This window comes from Sus scrofa, chromosome 1 (genome assembly GCF_000003025.6).
Source record: "Sus scrofa isolate TJ Tabasco breed Duroc chromosome 1, Sscrofa11.1, whole genome shotgun sequence".
In the NCBI taxonomy this organism is placed as follows: domain Eukaryota; kingdom Metazoa; phylum Chordata; class Mammalia; order Artiodactyla; family Suidae; genus Sus; species Sus scrofa.
The window spans coordinates 7,280,062-7,302,302 of record NC_010443.5 but is presented as its reverse complement, the minus strand read 5'-3'; the positions used below and the strand labels follow the sequence as shown (position 1 = coordinate 7,302,302).

The following is a 22,241-nucleotide window of genomic DNA, read 5'->3' as shown; positions in this document are numbered from 1 at the left end:
ATTCGGGCCCTTGTCTCCTCTTGCAAGAATCATGGTGATAGTCTAACCCAGCCATCTGGACAAGAAATAACAAATTCCTAAGGGGATGGATTTGGAGAGAGAAAGGACACAAGGATGGAGCTAAGGGTTACTTTCAGAGTTTTACTGGCTTCTAGAGGAGAAACAGGCCTCCTGGGAAGGGTTGAATATTTAATTCACAGACAAAACAGCTATGGATGGGAAGCACAGGTAGAAAGTCTAGGAACTAAATAAATGCGCTTTTGCAGGGGAGAGAGATTTGGTTGATAATCCAGCATCGCTCTTGGTTTATCTCAGGAAAACTTGCATTAGGAGTTTCTGATAGTTTTTGCTATTCCTATTGCTTTCTATGTTTCTCTTGGGCAGGGCTGACAAACATGTTTTCATTGCCCTGCTAACTCTGATTGACTGGTATGGTCTGGCTGGGGTGCCCTGTTGACCTTCTCAGGGATAAAGACTGCAGTGATTGATTGTGGATGTCTGCTTTGGGCATGGACATGGGAAATGGTGACACGAGTGCCATAATTCATCTTCTCTCTTCTGGGGTAGAATAAGAACAATAATATTGTCAGTCTCTTTAAAGGGTGTCATGGCCACTAGAAGCTAATTTCAACTCCACATAAATAATATGAAAATGTGAGATCCAAGTCATAAGACTCTTAAGCTCAAAGTGAAAGAACATTTGATTTCCAGAGACAATGGTTGAAACATGTGATTTTTATCCCTGAAACATAGACTTGAGTTTCCTATGAAACAAAAGAATGAAGAAAATCTTCATAGCTTGGAAGGAGGGTCTGCATATGGAAGTTCCCGGGCTAGGGGTCAAATTGGAGCTGTAGCCGCCCGCCTACACCACAGCCACAGCTACCGAGATCTAAGCCACGTCTGCGACCTACACCACAGCTCATGGCAAAGCTGTGTTCTTTAATCCACTGAGTGAGGCCAGGGATTGAACCCAAGTCCTCATGGAAACTAGTTGGGTTCGTTACCGCTGAGACACAAAGGGAACTCTGAAGACAGCATTTTTAGCTAAAGAAAATATTTTAATTTATTTCTTTTTTGTTCAACTGGACTTACCAGTAATAGAACAAGAAGCAGAAGTTGGGCAGAGTCACGGTGAACTGCAGCCACCTCCAGTGTGGAAGTGCGTACGCCACCCCAGCAAGAACCAGGAGCCCAAAGGTAAAGGCCACTTGGTAAAAGATCCCCACGGTTCTCCGATAGCTCAGCCCGACAAACTCTGTAACTGCAGAAAGAACCCCAGTAGTCAACGCAAGTCAGCACACAGTGGGTTGACTGTCCAAAGATGGGGAAACTAGAATGACAACCTCCAAAAAAAGCAGCCCAAATTCTAGAATTTTCTATATAGCCCTCTGAAAATTTAAAAATGTTCTTTGGGGCCTATTTTATTGCAATTTTTGATGTTGAGTTAATTAATATAACTTCTTATAATCCCACATTACCTGGTATGAAAGTCCTACCACCTCAAACAACACATGATTTACAGAATAATTTTAAGGACACATGCAATTATATTTCAGATACACACAAAATTTTGATCTAGAGTAATAAAGCAGTGATAATTTAGGACCTGAATAAATGAATCAAACCTTGACTTTAGAGCATAGACGGTTTTCATGTAAATGAATAGCCCAGTTTAACTTGTTTCCGTGCATGAGTTGACCATTTTCTTGACTGTCCCATTAATGTGTTCCAATGGCTTGCAAACCCAGGGATGAATTTCCAAGCTGACCGGAGTCAGCTAGTACTGGCTTGGAGAGCCGATTTCTACATTTTCAGAAATGTGACAAGCTGGTTTTTAACCCATTGCTAACTCAAGATCAGTCCTGACAGGAGTCTTTACAACCTAGAAACTGGACAACACTATGAATCCGGCTCAGTTAATTGACATAACATGGCATAATAATCAGCCGCATCCCACCCCATGGCTACACCACGACAGACTATGAAGTCTGTGGTGCATGGATTTAGGAAGTGGTCATTGTTATGACACAGACACGCAAGAATTGGGGTTCCAGCTATTCCACGAACTCAGGGTTTTGTTTTGAATATTTGGTAATCGTGTTAAAGATGTCAACTATTTTTAAACCAAAGAGAAATTATTTCTATAAATTACTGTGAATAATCCAAAAGCATTTAAAAAGAGAGTTAAACAAAATTCAATAAATATGTTCAATAAATAGAATTGCCTCCCTTCAGTGTGGCTGGGAGAAGGTCGTGGAGAAGGTCTGGGGCGCGGGGTAGAAAGAGGGCACCGCATGGCAGGTGAGCCTTCAGGACACGCAGAGGGACCGGAGAGAAAAAGAGTGGGAGAAGGCTGAAATGTAAATTCAAACTCCACATACTTCTACACGTCCTGTGTTCTAGAAGCCAATTTCTCATGCAATCACCACGTACATTAATTCCTTTGTTGTCTAAACGTAGATCAGGTGACCCCATGACAGGCACCGAAGTGTATTTAGCATCATCTCCTCTTCATCTCAAAGAATTCCCCAAATTAACTCTCCTGGGTAAAATTTTAAGCACACATATTCTAGTGCTCTTGTGCAAAACGAGAGATGTATTCATCTTATTTGAATTTCAGTGTCCATTTCCCTTAGTACAGATGCTATTTGAATGCAGCTCTGAAGGGAAAGGACTTATGGAGTGAATTCCCAGTATGTGATTGCGGTAGAAATTCATCTTCCTTTAAGGATGCTTTGCTGTCATAATTCAGATATTCTCTTATGATCCATGGAGCTTAAGCATAACCAGCTCCTAATGAGTAGGACGTAAATGATATTCCCGGCCCTACGCATCGCTTCCTGAGGAACTGAGACTGACCGCAGTACTTGTATCCTCAGTTTCCTTGCATATAAACTATGAGGATAAATATGAGAGTTTCCTGGTGGGCTAGTGGTTAGGACTCAGTACTTTCACTGAGGTGGCCCAGGTTCAATCCCTGGTCTGGTAAGTGATCCCACATCAAGCCAGTGCGTATGTGGCCAAGGAAGAAAGAAAGAAAAAAGGAAGGAAGAAAAGAAGGAAGGAACAATGAAAGAAAGAAAAAAGAAAGAAAGAAGAAAAGAAGGAAATGAAAATTGAGGATAACTGCGGTTTACTAGAATGGCTATTTTCAAAGAAATACAGTCCCTTATAAATGGAATACATTTCTCATAATTGACTTTTTTCTCTGTGTAGCCTAATAGGCTGGATTTTCTCTCTATGAAACACCCCAGGGTACAGAAAGCAAAATTCCTAAAGTTATATAAGAACTTGGATGGCATAATGTTTACCCTCATTTCTGCTTCCTCATCTTCTTCATAGGAGGAATGCAGAATGAGTTTACTGAAAAGACTTCAGAAACGCTTTTGATACAGGAAAAAAATCTTTCAACATTGACTTGAAGCTGAGTCCCCTCTTCTGCGCCCCCCCCCCTCCATCTGGCAGGTTGTATTTTGGCAGCAACGCCCTTCGCTCCCCCAGCGACCGTCACAGGGGTTCTTACTCAGGATGTAGCCTATCATCCAGCCTGCCTTGCTGACCAGTCCTTGGATCAAGCGAAAGACGAGCATCCACGTATAGGTGGGGGAGATGGCCATGAGCACTCCGGACACGGCGTTGATGAGGATTGTGAGCAAGAGGCAGAGCTTACGGCCAAACCTGCAAGGAGGAAACAGAGCGGGAGTAGAATTCCAGGAAAACCCTTAGATGTTCTGGACCAAAGCAGAGGTCAGCTCTGAAGGACGGAAGCTCAAAGTTCAGATGGACACCCAGGAAGGGAGCCCTCCTTCAGCTCACGTCCGGCAGGACTTTTCATCGGAGCATCCTGTATCGACTTGAAGCACAGTGAACCCCATTCACCCTGGACTGGAGCACCTCTCAGCCCCACACAGGGTGGGGGCAGGGGGGTGCACAGGGAAGGGGTGTTTTTTCAGGCCACCCACTGCCGATCGCCCCAGGGGCCCGTTCGGGGCTTCTGTCATCACCCAAGCTGGGCCTTTGCACCAACAGTCTCAAGCAGCGGCCCACCCAGGAGCTTTTGCTTTAGCAAAAAAACGGAGTTCAGTGCTCCAGGTCCTTCCCCATCTGTTTCCCACACTGCCTCTGGACACTGTGGTATTGTCGTCTCCATGGAAACGGTGGGACAATGTGGTCCCCCTTGCATGTCGCCATCCCAGAGGGCCTTTGCTGTGGAGCCGGGCAGCTTCTGCACGTTTTATTTGCGGGGCTTGGATTTTGTCTGTTTAGGGACCTGGAGAATCATATCAGTACCCAGAGCAGAAGAGAATGTGTAACCTTGACCTTACCCCTTCCTGTGATGTCCAGCGAGTGTGCCGGCCTTTCTCCACTGTCTCATCTGGACAAGACCTGTCTGATCCCACCGGCAATATTACATTTAAAGAGCTGGGTGCCCAGCCCTCCCCCTCCCTCCCTTTGCAAAGCTGACTCGAGGCTCCGTCTCTCATTTTCCCATTTTATCAGGTCCTCCTGGTTTTGCTCTAAAGGACATCCTAATCAGCTCTTAGGGGATATGTGAAAAATTCGTCATAGCAAGCGATGTTTTATTTAATCCTTTTTTTTTAAGGGCCACTCCCACGGTATACGGAGGTTCCCAGGTTGGGGGTCCAGCTGGAGCTGCTGCCGCCAGCCTACACCACAGCCACAGCAACGCCGGATCTGAGCTGCATCTGCGACCTACACGACAGTTCACAGCCACGCCAAATCCTTAACCCACTGAGTGAGGCCAGGGATCAAACCTGCATCCTCATGGTTCCTAGTTGGATTCGTTTCCTCTGCGCCACGAGGGGAGCTCCGATTTTATTTCATTTTTGTTTATCTACTTCAAACTGAATGTCACTGTGTTGCCTCGTATTAGCAGGGTACATTCCATGTGGCCGGACGTCTAACTGTCCCTCTTCTTTTAGGCACCTCTGATCTAGTGACCATTTCAATACTAACTGACCATCTGAAAACAACTGGCAACATCATGAATAGTTACCTGGGATTCTTAATGCTTTAAATCTCAAATGTAAAGACATGGAGAACAAACACACTTGTGGTTGCCAAGGAGGAGGGGGAGGGGGAGGGAGCGGGATGCATTAGGAGTTTGGGGTTCGTAGATGCAAACTATTATATTTAGAATGGATGAGCAATGAGGCCTTACAGTGCAGCGCAGGGCACTGTCTCCAGTCTCTTGGGATAGAACACGATGGAAGAGAATATGAGAAAAAGATTGGTCACTTTGCTGTACAGCAGAGACGGGCACGACACTGTAAATCAACTGTACTCTAATAAAAAATTTTTACAAGAGTAATAAATATGCAAAACGTATCTCTCCCTAATTATGTTACTGCGTCTGACCATTCTGTACGTTCATGAGGTTTTTTTATATCTATCTCCTGTATTTGTATGGGGAGAATACCATATAATGGTGCATTATTTCTAGCCAACTCTGTTCGGTGACCTCACTTCGGTAGCTTGGGATGGACCACTGTGGGAATACTGACACTGCTGAGATCAGCAGATCCTCCAGATCGGGCTTTTTCCATTAGAGAGCCAGTTGTTAAACATTTAAAGCCTGGCATGACATCACTGATGCTTAGAGTAAAACACCTGGAATCGGTGAGAGATTACTTTTGTGTGTCAGGTGATCCTGAAAATCATTCCTTGGGCAGTTTGAATGATGAAATAAATTCGACATCTTAGAAAAGGTTTATTGAGCATATGTTCTCCCTCCCCTTTCATCCTTCCTTCCTTCATTTGCAAAGCCGACTCTCAGGGAGTCTTGCAACTTCCTGTAAGACTCAGCATCCTTATTACAACCCATTCATAAGCTCCTCCCAACTTTCTTCTAAAAGACACCCCCCCTGGAGTTCCCTTTGTGACTCAATAGGTTAAGAACCCAACTGGCATCCATGAGGATGTGGGTATGATCCCTGGCTTCGCTCAGTGGGTGAAGGATCTGGTGTTGCCCCAAGCTGCAGTGTAGGTCCCAGATGCAGTAGGTCGAAGATGTGGCTCAGATCTGGCACGGCTGTGGTATAGGCTGGCAGCTGCAGCTCCGACTGGACCCCTAGCCAGGAACTTCCATATGCCCAGGTGTGGCCCTAAAAACAAAAGACAAACAAACAAAAAAATAAAAGACACCCCATCAACTTTAGGTCACATTTTCAAAATTCCTTGTACAATGAGGTCTGACGGCACAGCACAGGGAGCTGTACCCAATCTCTTGTGACAGAACATGATGGAGGATAATATGAGAAAAAGAACGTGTGTGTGTGTGTGTCTGTGTGTGTGTATGACTAGGTCACTTTGCTGTACAGTAGCAATTGACCCAACATTGTAAATCAGCTATTCTTTAATAAAAAATTAAAAAGAAATAAAAATTCCTCATAGCAGACAATCTATTTTAATTAAGGCTGGTTTAATCTATAATATGAAATGGGTTTCTATGAGATTCTTGCCCCAGGGTATAAACTTGACAATTATTCAGAAATAGCCCTTACGAGTGCAAAAGATAGCGTGAGAGTGTCCTTTTGGGGCCCTACGGTGGTTGTCTTCTTACACCCTCTGACTTGCACACACAAGCAGAAGAGAAAGGGGCAACAACCACCAAAACTTCAGGTGGGTTAAGAAAAAGAAATGGAAGTAGGTTCACAGCTTTGGGTGGAAGAATAATGAGTCATCACCTTTGCACGGGAGTTTTCAGCCAGAGGGACAGAGTCATGAGCTCATCCAAGAAGGTGGATAATTGACTGGGTTATGAGGTAGGAATGTGCAGTCAGGAAAGAAGTACACCCAGACTCCTACTCTTTGGGTAGGATGAGAATAATTAACTCCTTTATTTAACCAGCCGTGAGGCTCGGTCACTTCTGTGCGGGCGCGTTGAGTGTTGGAATCTGCTCCTTACGGAGAAGGAAGGCGTGGAGAGGGAGCAGGGGCCAGCGGGCTGGGCAGCCACCTGCTGCAGCAGGTGGACTCTGGACCCCCCTCGTCAGGGTGTCTGTCCTGACTTAAAGGGTCATCTCCAAACCACTGTCCTCACTTCTGTGACAATAAAAGTCAAAGTGGATGGAGTTCCCGATGTGGCACAGTGGGTTAAGAATCCTGAACTGCTGCAGCTGTGGCCCAGGTCAAAGCTGTGGCTCAGATTCCATCCCTGGCCTGGGAAATTCCACATGCCACGGGCACGGCCACTAAAAAAGAAAACAAAGGTACAAGCCAATGACCTCACTCTGTACCCCCTGAGGCTCTTGGCCACACAGAGTGCCAGCAAGAGACTTGAACGGAGTCTGAGTGGATACAGAAGTGGTGTCACACCTGGGGCTGCTTGTGGCCCAGCACCCCCCTGTCACCATCCCTCCCTCCTGCTGCCACAGGGGGCTTGGGGCCTTGAAAATTCAGATTCCCCAGAGGAGGCGATTGACGAAGCTGTCCTTATTAAATTTTTTTTTTTTTTTTTGGTTTTTAGGGCTGCACCCGCAGCATATGAAGGTTCCCAGGCTAGGCGTCCAATCAGAACTACAGCTGCCAGCCTATGCCAGAGCCACAGCAACACCAGATCCGAGCCGAGTCTGGGACCTACACCACAGCTCACGGCAATGACGGATCCTTAACCCACTGAGCAAGGCCAGGGATCGAACCCACAACCTCACGGTTCCCAGTCAGGTTTGTTAACTGCTGAGCCATGGCAGGAATTCCATGTCCTTATTAATCTTTAACACATTTGCAAGTTTTAATCCAGACTGACAGCTTAGTATCATCCAAGAAGATATTCTACCTACATTTAATACTAAGCTCAGAGGTTTGGGTTTGGGTTTATCAAAGATATAGTGGGAGGGGGACAAGCATAAATGTCTACCATTTGTTTTAGAATTAAATAGGGAATTTTTTTTTTTTGTCTTTTTGCCATTTCTTGGGCCACTCCCATGGCATATGGAGGTTCCCAGGCTAGGGGTCGAATCAGAGCTGTAGCCACAGACCTACGCCAGAGCCACAGCCACATGGGATCCGAGCTGCATCTGCAACCTACACCACAGTTCACGGCAACGCCAGATCCTTAACCCACAGAGCAAGGCCAGGGATCAAACCCGCAAACTCATGGTTCCTAGTCAGATTCATTAACCATTGAGCCACGACAGAAACACCAAATAGGGAATTATTATGTTATGCTATTTTATTTTATTTTTGTCTTTTGTCTTTTTTTTTTTTAGGACTGCACCCACGGCATATGGAGGTTCTCAGGCTAGGGGTTCAATCGGAGCTACAGCTGCCGGCCTACACCACAGCCACCGCAACGATGGATCCGAGCTGCGTCTGTGACCTACACCACAGGTCACAGCAACGCCAGATCCATAACTATATAGGGAATTATTTGATTACAAGTTATAACATGGAATTATAGTCAAAATAAATTCTAAATATAATTACTTTTTAAAATGTTATTTTATTTTTTATTTTTTTTTTGTCTTTTTGCCTTTTCTAGGGCCACACCCACAGCATGTGGAGATTCCCAGGCTTGGGGTCTAATCTGAGCTGCAGCTGCCAGCCTACACCACAGCCACATCAATGCCAGATCCGAGCCGTGTCTGCGACCTACACTGCTCACGGCAATGCTGGATCCTTAACCCACTGAGCAAGGCCAGGGATTGAACCCACAACCTCATGGTTCCTAGTCAGCTTCATTAACCACCGAGCCACGACGAAAACTCCTAAAATAAGTTATTTCATAATAAATTGTACAAGGTTGTACATTTATTATATAGCGATATAGCATATGTCACCAGGTGACTAATGATGGAGAAGGGTACCCTCCATTATGTTGCCCACAGGGCCTGGCACGGGGAAACCACTCATAAACAGTCAACATCACGGATATTAAATAATTGGCCCTGGAGTTCCCATCAAGGCGCAGTGGAAACGAATCTGACGAGCATCCATGAGGATGCAGGTTCAATCCCTGGCCTCGCTCAGGGGTTAAGGATCTGGGCTTGCTGTGGCTGCGGCGTAGGCCAGTGGCTATAGCTCTGATTCAACCCCTAGCCTGGGAACTTCCATATGCCGAGGGTGAGGTCCTAAAAAGGCAAATAAATAAATAAAGAGCCCTGCTAGCCAAATTATGTGAGGTGCTTATCAAACATAAAGCTGTTTATTTTTTTTTGTTCCTTTCCTTTTGGGGACTCCTTAAAATAGCTAATTAGTCATCGACAGAGTAAAGAGGAACATCCAGCGCGGTGAATCCAGGATGACAAAATGATGGATAAATAAGAGACACAGGAATAGCTGGATCAGTCTGTGTCACTGGCAACCAGCTCCCGAAGACCCCGACCCATGAGAGAGGACCCTTTGCCGAACGTTCCACGTGGGAGGTCTCTCGGGAGATGTGACATAACGGAATTAGATAGTTACCTCCACTGAGAGGACACCCTGTTTCCCTGTCACCAAATTGACTCATAGGTACCATAAATATAATTACATCTGGCCCCAGGGCCCCCATTCAGGAATTCTGTGGCCCCTCGGGCTCAGAAAAGAACAATAGGCCCGCGCGCGCGCGCGCGCACACACACACACACACACACACACACACAGAGTTCCCGCTGTGGCACAGCAGAAACGAATCTGACTAGGAACCATGAGGGGCGGGTTCGATCCCTGGCCTTGCTCAGTGGGTTAAGGATCCAGCCTTGCCATGAGCTGTGGTGTAGGTCATAGACGTGGCTCGGATCTGGTGTTGCTGTGGCTGTGGCTTAGGCTGGCGGCTGTAGCTCCAATTGGACCCCTAGCCTGGGAAACTTTATATGCCGTGGGTGCCACCCTAAAAAGACAAAAAAAAAAAAAAGACAATAGGTAGCAGCAGTTATCTGGTTCAGGTACAGGACAGGGAGGCAGAGGATGAAGCTCAGAAGCCCCAAAGGCACAGGACCGGGTGGATGATATGAGGCCAAAGAACGAACTGGGATCAAAGCATCCATCGCTCTCCCTTCCAGCCCGAAGCTTCGGGACGTTGCACCAAGAGCTACCACTGCCTAAGGTTCAATCATCCCCCTGAGGCCCTCGAGATTAGAAACTAGACGCATCGGTCATGCTTATGGAAGCCGCAGGTGAAATCTAAGCCTCACGACAATCGACATTAGACCAGGAGTTGGGGGTCCGTGTGCTCTGGGAATGGATGGGCTTCCAGTCCGGGCAGGTGAATCCAAGCGCTCTCCTGGGACTGTTTAAATTCTACCACCTTTGCCCTGCACCTACCTGTCTGCGATGTAGCCGATGCCCACAGAACCGATAAAGAATCCTACCTTCACAGCCGACTGAAACAGGTCCAGCAACCAGGAGTTGGCGCATACCAGGTCGAACTGCGAGGGCCGAGGGGTGTCCCGAGTCAGAAGGGAAAGAAAACAAAATCCGGTTAGACGCCACGGAGCCCGGGGGCCTCAGGAGATGTTCTTTGCCTTGCCCCGACCTGGCTGAGTGCCAAGTAACCAACTGTTTTTTGCTTAGATAAATCTTTACACAAGCGAAAGATGTGTCCTGCAGTCTATTTTGCATCATTGGGCTAACCTCTATTTGGGCTAAATCAGCTGAAATTGGTTAATGACTTATGCGCGAAACCATTTTCCTTCCTAATTTTAATACTCAGAGGCAAAGAGGAGCGCACATAAGGACCTGAGTGTCACCGGGCGGGGGACAGCGGGGGGTGGGGGGGGAGTTGGGCTGTTTGGTGCCTCTTTGCTGTCTCTTTAAATTCGGGGAATTAAGAGTATCTTGCTGGAGTTCCTGTGGTGGCGCAGTGGTTAGTCATGTGGTGCAGTAGGAACCATGAGGTCGTGGGTTCGATCCCTGGCCTCGCTCAGTGGGTTAAGGATCTGGTGTTGCCATGAGCTGTGGTGTAGATTGCAGACGCGGCTTGGATCCCGCGTTGCTGTGGCTGTGGTGCAGGCCGGCGGCTACAGCTCCGATTCGATCTCTAGCCTGGGAACCTCCATATGCCGAGGGAGCGGCCCTAGAAAAGGCAAAAAGACAAAAAAAAAAAAGAGTTGCGAATAGCTGTTTCCTGTGCTCTCCTCTCACCACAAGAGGTGGTGTTGAAGGAGGGACAGGTGCTGACCTGGAGGTCAGGAGGGAGGGTTTCTAGGGCTAACAGCTATCATTTTTTTTTGGTTTTTTGTTTTTTCACTCTGTGACCTCGTGCAAAATTTTTCTCTGCTCTGGGCCTTGGTTTCCTCAGTCTGAACGAGTGAGATCGGCCTGGAAACCTCCAAAGTTGTAGGATGTTAAATCTATAATCCTCCACATCTCCTGTAACTCTCAGACCACTTTAGATCCTTTGAAAATGCTTCTCTACCTAAACACCTGTTCACAGAGATTATCTTCACAACATCCAAGCAGTTTATTTCTTCCCCCAAGCAGTCCTTTTAAATTAAGCCCAGCAACTGGCTTTCTTTGTATTTGCAGAATAATTTCATCCCCCCCTTTTGCTTTGCCTCCAATAGAAGCAATTCACTTTTTCTATTTATTAAAAAAGAGGCTTCCCAATTAGCTGTTAATGCCAAGTGCAGTTTTTAATAAAATAATCCCATAGCATCCGCTCCAATCCCATATGGTTTGATATGGACACTTTGAGCAAATTAGAAGAAATTAGCCATTGAGCGCAAAGCACAGTGTGTCACGGCAGGGCCCTGTTCTGGTGAATTCCAGGGGCTACCAGTAATGGAGGCGAAGGTTGGGCTTTCAGAAAAAGAAGCGGCTTGAAAATTTCCCCTTTGCTGGCATTATTTCCAGGAATTCTGATACGCTTTTGCCTGTCTGTTACACCTGGACCTGTGTACATTGGAATCATTACTGTCAGAATTTGAAGTTTAAACTAACCTGCTCACCCTCCAGACAAATAAGAGCCTGGAGTTTTTTGTTGGAAACTAGGATTTTAACTCCAAAGAGCATGTCTGGGCTCCCCTGGGTAATTCCTTAAGAAAAGCTGCACTATGGGCTTCCTCTGTCCCTTCTAGGTCCCATGCGAACCTACCTCGGTGACGATGGAGGAGCCGGGCGTGTCATACACCCAGCCATACCGACAGGGGCCCAGCGGCAGGTGGCTGCTGTTGGCGGCCAGGCCGGCCAGCGGGTCCACGCAGCCCAGGGTGCTCTGGTTCCAGTCCACCTCGTAGCGGCGGCACTGGCGGGGGAAGGCCTGGCCCGCCGGCCCCGGGCCCGGCACCGTGTAGTTCAGTTCCTCGGCCAGGCTCCAGCCGCATCTCTGGCTCAACTCAGCCACCCCGGGGCTCCGGCAGCGGTGGTCCGGGATGAAGCCGAGGAAGACGATGCCCACATAGATGGGGGTGAACGCAGCCGAGAGCAGAGCTAGAAGGAAGAAGGTTTGTTTCTGGAAGAAGTTGAATTCCCCCGTGTGCTCTAGGATGTCGTCCACCGTCAGCATTTTCCTGGCCCGATGCTCCGGATGCTCCTTCCTGAGCTGCAGGTGCCGCTGGGATGAGCTGTGGGCAGCTCAGCACGGCTGCGACCAAGCGTCAACGGGTGAGCACTGGTTTACTTTAGAAGGCGCCCAGCTTTGGTCCAGACCTTTACAGGTCAGGCTGACTCCTCCTGCGGCTCCCCTGACCACCCCCCCACCCCACCTCCTGGCAAGTCACGGGGTGAGATGCTGAGTTTATTGCAACATTGCTCCCAGAGTTGGTTGCAACCTCATGCCAACCCCACACACAATCCTTTCTCTCTACCGCACGGGGAGAAATCTGAGTGCTTTCACGTATCACAGACCTGTTAATCTTTCTCTAGTAAACGGAGTGTCCAGGAAATTAAAATATTCATATCTCACCCACACAGCCAACCTCTTCTCTAAGGGGTTGCAGGGAAAACACGCACTCTTGGCCTGGCTCTCCCAGTGCAAAGGGAATCACGACCTGCGCTCAGAGCTCTCTTCCACATCCGAGGTGGTTTGCACATTCTATTGCTGGGCTCGTTCTGCAAACCACAGCAAGTGTGCTCGGATACCTGCTGGGCTGCTTGTTTGGACTCTTCGCGGATTTTATAATTCTGCTCTTGAAAGCATGAAAATCTGGCATGCTTGCCTTTGAACCCTGAAACCACTTGACCCGTTTGTGAGGAAAGAATAAAATGTTCTCCAAACACGAAGGTCAAATGTAAATGCAGGCAGGAATGTTCTCATTCTGCCGCCGTTTAGGTGGTTCTGCCTGTGGTCTGGGAGGTCCCTTTAGGAGGGCGTTGGGTCCATCCAGAGGTGAAGGAAACAGGCAAACGTCTTTCCTGGCGGGGAAAGCATCCTTGTTGCGGTGGCAGCTGCCCCGTCAGAAGGGCTGACGCACCTGCGTATTCCAATACCAGAAACTGGACGTCCCATTATGGCTCCAGGGGTTAAGAACCCGGTGTCGTGTCCATGAGGATGTGGGTTTGATCCCTGGCCTCCATAGTGGGCCAAGGATTCAGAGTTGCTCTGGCACTGCTGCAGCTCGGATTGGACCCCTAGCCTCGGAACTTCCAGATGCTGTAAGTGTGACCATTAAAAAACAAAACAAAACAAAAAAGGAGTTCCCATCATGGCTCCGTGGGTTAAGAGTCTGACATGGTGTCTGTGAGGACATGATTTTGATCCCCAGCCTCACTCGGTGAGTTAAGGATTGGGTGTTGCTGTGAGCCGTGGTGTAGGTCGAAGATGCAGCTCGGATCCCTAGTTGCTGTGGCTGTGGCATAGGTCAGCAGCCGAAGCGCCAATTCAGCCCCTAGCCTGGGAACGTCCATACGCCCAGGTGTGGCCCTAAAAAGAAAAAAATCTAAAATTCAATCCTGTTTTCTTTTTTTCCCATTGGGTTCTGTTATCTGCAGGCAGAACCGCAAGGGTCTGCAAGTAGCAACTCCGAGCGGTCCTTCACCCCACGGCAGCGGCAAGCTTCTTGTTTTCTTAAAAAAGCAAGAACCAGGGTGCCTGTGGGGACCCTGCCAACCTCTTCTGTGCTTTGTCGGGCTCCCCAGGGTGCTCTGCTTGATGGTGGAAGGATGGGAGGACTGCTGCCACCTGCCCTAGATGGAGTGAGTGGGTTCAGACTCTAGAGAACCAAGACTGGGGGGTGTTGCTGTCACAGAGCTGCAGGAGTTCAGAGCGCATCCACCCAGATATACCCACTGACGGTTCGATAGGAAAAAGCAAAGCAAAACAAAACAAACGAGAACTGGATTTTTTTTTTTCTTTTCTTTTTAGAGTTGCACCTGCTGCATGTGGAAGTTCCCAGGCTGGGGGTAGAATCAGAGCTGCAGCTGCCAGCCTATACCACAGCCACAGCAACACGGGTCTGAGCCGTGTCTGCAACCTACACCGCAGCTCATGGCAACGCCAGATCCTTAACCCACTGAGTGAGGTCGGGGATGGAACCCAAGTCCTCATGGATCCTAGTTGGGTTCTTCACCTGCTGAGCCACAAGGGGAACTCCGACACCTGGATTAAATTGCTGGTGGTACCGTGAGTGGCCAAGGCCAAGGGCAGGATGTGGTGAGCAGGGGTCTTGGCTTCTAACCTAATAAAGTGTCACAGACTGAAAATGCCAGACCAGGGAAGCTGTGGCTCCTCCCACAGCGGTTTTGGATAATGGATAACAGGAAGGATTTCCAGGAGATGAGGTCCTGACTGGTTGTCTGCATCCAGAGAGGTGTTCCAGTTCTTTGCTCAGGAATGCTCCAGAACTAGAGAGATTTTTTTTTTCAAATAAAGATAAAAAAATCATTAATAACATAAACAACAGATAAGCTGAATTGTGCCATCTACGCCACTCTCCTGGAGGTGGAAGTTAAAGATAAGGGTTTGTTGTTGTTGTTGTTGCCTTATCTTTTCTGCCGGGAGACTCTCATTCCTCTTTAAGCTTTTTAAAAAAGTCAGTCTCTCGTTAGTCCCAAATCACATTGTCTCATAAAATAATCCCAGAATGCCGTCGGACAAAACATCGATTTCCGAGTTGCTGTCTGTAATTCTTCAGTGTGGTTTCATCTTCTGAACAGGGGTGCTGAGTGCCCTGGACGTTCCCCAGTCGGGAGCAATTGGCAGTGACGAGCTGTCACCCAGTCCCACCTCTGTCAACTGTGTGGATCCCTCGACAGGGCCGTCAACACACAGCCGCTGAATCTCGGGGCTGCCAGCTTCACGGCCCAACATTCCCAGCTTCTGTCACGCCAGTCCTGTCCCCTGCTCTCTACCTACTGGCCCAGCTCTCACCTCCAGAACTACCTGCACGACTCCTCGAGGCGACAGCCCCTCCCACAGTAGAGATGTGGGCATTGCCATGGCGACGTGGGGAGACCGCCGGTCTATGGTTTCTCCCAGGGGTCAGGCACGGCCAGCAGGTGCTTTCCTCTTACTCCCCGACCCCCACCTCCAGCCTCTTCTCTGACCCCAGGTGCCGATGGCAGAAACCAGAGGAGGACTGGCAAGTGGCAGAGAGCTTGACAGGGAGGAGGGGAGGGAAGAAGGATGCTGGCGTCTCTTGAGTGTGTGCCCTGCTGCGGGCAGCCTTTGAGGAGTCGTGCCCATGTGACTTTTCTCCTGTCATCCAGAGACCATCCTTGGGGGGCAGATGTGAATGTTTCTATTTTATGGAAGAGGACACAGAGGGTCAGAGAATTTAGGGTCAGCCAGCCCGTGAAGGATGAGTCAGAGCCAAAGCAAGGGTGTCCCCATGCCTCCCCTGTCTGCTGTCACTCTCAGGAAGTGACGTAGGAGGTGGCAAGTGAAAAAGGGCCCAAGGTCCCCAAACCTGACTCCAATCCCAGAGCCCAGAGATGGTCCTGACTGCCCCTTCCTAGGAAACCCTACAAACACCTGCACCCTGGATTTGACGTGGACACGGTTCACTTCAAGATGTCCGATCTTCACGCTCTGAGCAAAGGGCACCAGGTGCAGGGCAAGCAGAGCCTCACTTGCCAAGAAGGCGCGATGCTAAAATCCCGTGATCACCTGCAGCAACCATCCGGGAAAGGGCGGGCAGGATCTCAGCCCACTCAGAGCAATCGCTTGCTGGGCCATCCAACACTAGCATTGAGGTACCAGCCAAGGAGCCATGCCCACCATAAACCCATCCTCCTGAGGTGACAGACGGGCCCTCCATGGAAGCCACGCGGGTGGGGCGGGGGAGAAACCCCAAGAGGGAGGGAACAGAGCAGTGGGGCTGACGCCACGCTGACAATGCGAGTCTCCTGGGCACCCACCCCGGTCTTCGTGGGGGAGCGCTCACACCCTCAGAACCGCGGCAGGGGGCTGAGCAAATCCAGCGCCGAATGATCCTTTAATCCATGTAATATGACGACCCATTGTGATGAGTGTCGGAGTATTTCTCCGTCTTTTATCTGTTTACTTTGGAATGTACCTAAATAACTATTGTCCCCAGGTGCTGCCTGCTGGCAGCATGGAGGAGGGAGGAGGGCCTGGGCCGACTTCTGAGCTCCCCGCCAGACTGTGGGTGGTTAGAGCTGTGCGTCCCACCAGGGACAAGCCCCCTGACCTAGAGAAAAGGCACGATGTGGCCTGGGGTCCGTGCTGCTGCAGGTAAGCTGGAGTCCGCCTGAGACCAGGGTGCCTGAAAGCAGGTTGTCTCGGGGTGAGGAAGGTCGTGTGTCCTCCAGGTGCTCGCAGGGGGGATGGCAGCAGAGGAGGCCAGACCGGGGGGGTCCACACAGCTGAGCTGTGTCCAGCCTGTCGTGAGAGCCTCTGTGTCACCTCGGCTGGCTCCCCGCATGTAAACTGGTGATGGTAGCCAGGTCAGAGAGCAGCTGAGTGGGAACCTGCCCCTAGTCAGCGGCCACCAGACTTTCTTCACCAACTCCCCCCCTCCCCCCACCCCATCCTGCCCTGACCTCGGCCGCTTCCCCGCCCCGCTGTCCTTCTGCGTACACTGGCCAGAGCGGCAGGAGACCTGTGTTGACCCAGAATCGTGACCTCACGGAGCCTGTGGGTGGAAGGACCTCAGAAAACATCGAACAGCACCGTCTGATGCTTAATTCCTCAGAAACATCTGTCCCAGGTCATCCACTGATGCTTCCTGTGCCGGGGAGCCCGCTGTTCCAGTGGGCATCGCTGATTCCTCTTCCAGAATCTTCCACCCTCATGACATTGTTCTTTTGTTGCGGGGGAGATAGCTTAGGTTAACACTGTCCCCCACAGAACGTCCAGTTCTTAGAAGACGGCTTTCCTCGACCTCAGACCCTTCTCTTTTCCACGGTAAATGCCCCTCCAGGTGGCAGGTGTCCAGTTTTTCTCCACCAGGGACCACCCCGATGTGAGCGCTGGTTTCTCCCCTGAATGTGCAGCGTCCAGGATGGAGCGCCAGTGGGGGTCCCCCAGGCGCTGAGAGCTGGGTGCTGCCTTCTCGAGCAGAGCTGGGCTGACCCCGGCACCTCGGCCGTCAGCCCGCTACAGTGCCCTTCCCACCCAGGGAGGCCTGATGGGGACTCTCCTTGGGCTTCCTTCATCGTCAGAATCTCCTGCTTTGTTTCTCTTCATTGGTTCTCTTTTCCCCACAAAATGATGTTTCTGAGCTTGTTTCCTTTAAGCCAGGAAGGTGGAGTTAACACAGGCCGTGGGGTCAGGGGGCCTGCCCTACGAGGGCAGGAACAAGGTTTCAGGGCTCCCTCCCACCCCTAGCACCCTCTTTTCCCTCTTAGCTCAGGCTCCAGGCCCTGGGGGGCGGAAGGGGGTGCACAAAATGCCTGGACCCTGTGCCTTAAAATACAAGACACCAAACCACGAGGGCAACCTGGCTGACGTCCTGGGTTCATTTGAAGAGCTGGAGGGAAATGTGATTTTTCAAAGAGCCGGACAGTTGGTGACGAAGTTTCCTTCTTCCCAGATACTGTTTGACTATATCACCTCCTACGTAAAAGGCACAGCGGATTCGGTTGGGCCTTTGGCTTCCGAGTCAGGGTGAACCTGAGGCTCAGACAGGTGCTTGGCCTTCTATGCTCAGAGCAATTTGATGGGGCAGCTCCACCTTCTCCCTTCATGGGGTTTTGTGTGCCAAAGCAAACGCCTTGTTATTGTCCAAATACAGCAGAACTTCCACAGGCATTTAACCAAAACCCAGGAGTGAGTTAAGCCAATTTAAAACAACAACAAAAACAACAAAAACAACAACAACAACAACAAAAACCAAAGAGAGATGGATAGCTTTCCTCTAAGAGAGTGGATCTGATCAGGATGGAGGGAATACCCTTTCAATGTTCAGGATGCCGCTGAGGACTGGGAAGTCTCTTTATGGTTCCATTTCCATAACTCTCAGCTTGTGTTTTTGTTAACGTCTGGATTAGTGATCAATTTCCTCCTTGCACAGGTTATCATTTCTTGAGGCTGTTTATCGGGAGCACCGAGGGTAATACCGCTAATCCTCTCATCGGCTTAGGAGGTGGGATTTCTCCGCAGGTGTGTGGACCGGGGTCAAAGGGAATTCATAAGGCTAACGCCCGTTAATCCCAAGCCAATTTTAACTAAGTAAACAAACGAGTAAGTAACGCATGGCTAGGAACACATGTGTTTTAAAAAAATCTATGCACGTGTGATGATTTTTTAAAAGTCCCACGAAATGATGAATCTGGGCATCAATCTTCATTAGATGAATGAGGAGGAGGAATTTCATCTTGGAGAGGTCAGGCTGACGCCGCCTAACTAGCCTCATCCATGAACAGAAGGGAAGAAACTGACTCCCCAGGGTTCCTTTAAGCATCCTAATTGAAGGGCTTCGTGATAGGCTAGCGGTAAATCCAAAGTCTTCAATGTCATGTGCACAGAGAAAGACTCCCCATAACGCTTCGTTTGCTACAGAACTATCATCACAACAGAAACGCCTATAAATTCTCCCCCCTCTTTCTCTCCAATGTCCACCTTAATACAGGTGGAGCCAAGCCGGGCTGCGTGAGGTGTGTGGGTCCCGGGTCAACTGCTACTATGTCCTCTTCCTCTCTTTGGGTTACCACCCTCCTTCATTAAGAGAAAAATGATCAAGTCTGTCACCCAGAGAATTAATTCCTCTGGAAAGTCTTCATCTTCCTAAGAAAGACAAATTTAAGTAGAAGATGAGGGAGGACTTGGAAGTAATTTTGGGATGGCACCCCTGGCATGTGGAAGCTCCGACGGAAATGAGGGAAGATGGCAACTGATTAAAGGGCCTTGTTTGTATTTGAGATGTTTCCTCCGGATCCAGTTTCGGAGTTGAGTTTCTTTGATTCGGGAATAGAAGGAACATGCAGCCTCAGAACACGGTTTTCAGAGGACCGCAAGAAAACTGGGGAAGCTGCAGGTGGGTGAGCAGGTGCTGGGCAAGCGTGTGGTCGCTTAGGGGTGCATCTTTCCTATGATGGCTCCTAAACTGGAAGCTGGGAGAAGGAGCAGGGATGCTGTCAGGTATTACTCAGGTCCTGGCCATTTCGGTCCAATGGCTGTTGTTTGTCTTCCTGGACCGATGGCTGCAGGGTTCTGTCTTGATACCCAGTCTGGCCTTTGTCCATGCGCATGCTCCCTCTGTCACAAGCGAGGCATTTGTCAGAAGCAGCTTAAGTCCTCTGTGCAAAGAAACCAAACCAGCCTTGGTTGGGGAGACACAACAGTGTGATGGAAAGGGGCTCCCTGGTGGCCTCGCAGTGCTGTTGTCACTGCTGTGGTGCGGGTTCAATCCCTGGCCCAGGAACATCTGCATGCTGGGGGCGCAGAACACAGGTGATGGGGGATCAGTCACAGAGAAACGTAAGATGTGATAGGGTGTTTGCAGGCGTGGTCTCGGAGCAGAGAGGATTTACCAGGAGGCCAGACTCTTCTAGAATCTCCTAGACTAGGTCTCTGAGACTGAGATGTTGCCGGCAGGACCGTCTCACCTGATGAATCAGAGAACAGCAGCTCCACCACGCTGAGGGGAGGAGTCAGGTGGGGGTTCCGATTCTAGAAAATTCTCTTTTCCCTTCAAATACGTTCTTGCTCCATTCTCTCGAGATCTCTCCAGTGGAATCTTCATAGATAAGTTGGAGATTTTCATTCCTTCCTCCATTTCTTTCGTCTATTTTCCATCTCTGTTTCTCTGTGTCGAGGTCTATGTGAGAGCCCCAGATGCATTTCTCTTCTGCTGCGCTTACTCTCAAGTTTAATTTGTCTATGACATTTTATTTTAAGGCCTGAATTTCCATTGGGTGCCTTTTCGGTCTCCTTGTTTTTTGAATGTAATTTTGTATTCTTACATTATGCATTCAAATACTTCCTTTACATATTCAGACTTTTCAAACAGGCTCATCGAAAAGTATGTTTTAGCTGGGGGATAGTATGAGAAAAAGCCTATATCCGTATTCTTCATAGATACATCCATATATACATATGTATGACGGGGTCACTTTGCTGTACAGCAGAAATGGGCACAACATGAAAACAACTATCCTTTAATAAAAATGTAAAAAACCCCAAAATTTTTTAAAAATTAAAAATATGTTTGAGATTTCCTTATTTTTGTGCTTCGGGGAGTGAATTTTCTCCAGTCCTTCGCTTAATTGGTAGAACTTAGTTTTGGCTGCTCATCACCTCCTGAATCCATGACTTCTGTTGAATCCATGACTTCTGTTCTTCCTTAGCATTAAACCCCCAGTGCCAAGGGGTTTATGGCACTCTGTGGACTCAACTCATGATGTAACTCAAGGACCACCTGCAGCATGCAAAAGTTCCCTGGGCCAGGGATCAAATCCATGCCACAGCAGTGACAATGTCAGATCCTTAACCCACTGAGCCACCGGGGAGCTCACCACCTCTCTGATTTTGAATTCCTTCTATGGCGCCAGCCTTTAGGGATGTGCTTTTCTTGCTTTTGAGCTTGGTTCTCTATTCAACAATGAACTGATCCAGGATTTCCCAGCATCACAGAGAAGGTCTGTTAAGTCTGCTGTACCTACCAGGGTCAGCTAGTATTTATGATGTGCCTACTGTATACCTACTTGTGCGGAGGATGAGACATAAGAATGCATGGTCTTTTTCTTCAGGGAACTTAAAGCCCAGAGGATCAGACAAATGCAACATTTATAATAAAATACAAGAAGTTCAACGCTGCACGGGGTTCACTGGAAGCACCAAGGAGGGGGCCTCTGACTCAGGCGTTAGGGAGGTGGGGAAGCCAGTGAGGAAATGCACATTTCTTCTAAATAAAGACTTGATTGGAAAAGATGAATGCAGAAGATCATTTTTGTGGGGGAGAGGTTTGGCTTTGTCTTATTTTAAAAATCTGTGTGTGAGCCGCAACAGTACACAGAAGTGCCTGCCCCCCTCATTCCCACAGTCGAGGACTTTCAGAAGCTTCGCGTTTCTTTCAACACCAAGGACGTTATGTAATGAATCATTTATTTAGCAAATGTCATCCAAGCAACTATTAAGGTAGCGTCTCAAAAGATTAATTTTACCACTGGGACACAGATCACCCCGGAAGACCCGGAGTCATTGCCAACTGCCATGAATATTTATTAGAAGGCTATTCCCAAGGACTTAGGAAACGTTATGCTATTGTGTTTTGTTGGTTTTTTTTTTTAGCATTAAAAAAGTGCTACTTATCCACATATTTTTTGGAATATATGAAAATTATGATTTACAGTGAGGATAAATAATCTGAGAGACAATTTTAAAATAAGGGACCTGGGAGTTCTCATCGTGGCTCAGTAGGTTAAGAACCTAATATAGTGTTCGTGAGGATGCGGGTTCAATCCCTGGCCTCGCTCAATGGGGTAAAGATCTGGGGTTGCCGTGAGCTGTGGTGTAAGCTGGCAGCTGCAGCTCTGATTCGACCCCTAGCCTGGGAACTTCTGTGTGCCACAGGTGCAGCCTTAAAAAAAAAAATTAATTAATCTGAAATGGAAGAAGTATATTGAACTCGCTGTAGACTCATGGGGGGTCTGAGCTGTATATTACCTTGTTGGAAAGCCAGTCCAAAGCAGTTGCAACCAGGTTTTTCATTTAGCATCATCCTTGGTCTCTACTGTCTAGATGCCGGTAACACCCATTCCCATCCCTCCAAATCCCAACCCAATATCCCAGATGGTGCTCGGTGTCTCGGGATGAGAACTACTGGTCCACACCCTTTCTTATACAGATGAGATGTGGAGGCCAGGAGGGGACCTGCTGCCACTCTGTGCAGCTGGTGTAGAGGCAGAGCCTGGAACAGCATCCCTGCCCTTCTGCGCCTCTTCTTGGGCTCTTT

At 48.7% G+C, this 22,241-nt stretch overlaps 1 protein-coding gene across 2 annotated transcripts in view; it reads right to left on the bottom strand.

Annotated features, from left to right (window-relative positions):
* SLC22A2 (solute carrier family 22 (organic cation transporter), member 2) overlaps positions 1–13,025 on the bottom strand; it is a 34,141-nt gene extending 21,116 nt beyond the window's left edge. Inside the window, exons 1-4 of one of the 2 annotated variants that reach the window (XM_021082434.1) lie at positions 12,041–13,025; positions 10,270–10,400; positions 3,527–3,681; positions 1,096–1,264 (exon numbers count right to left, since the gene is read on the bottom strand). In XM_021082434.1, coding sequence (XP_020938093.1) covers positions 1,096–1,264; positions 3,527–3,681; positions 10,270–10,400; positions 12,041–12,451 — 866 coding nt within the window. In that variant the 5' untranslated portion in view covers positions 12,452–13,025. 2 annotated transcript variants of the gene reach the window in all.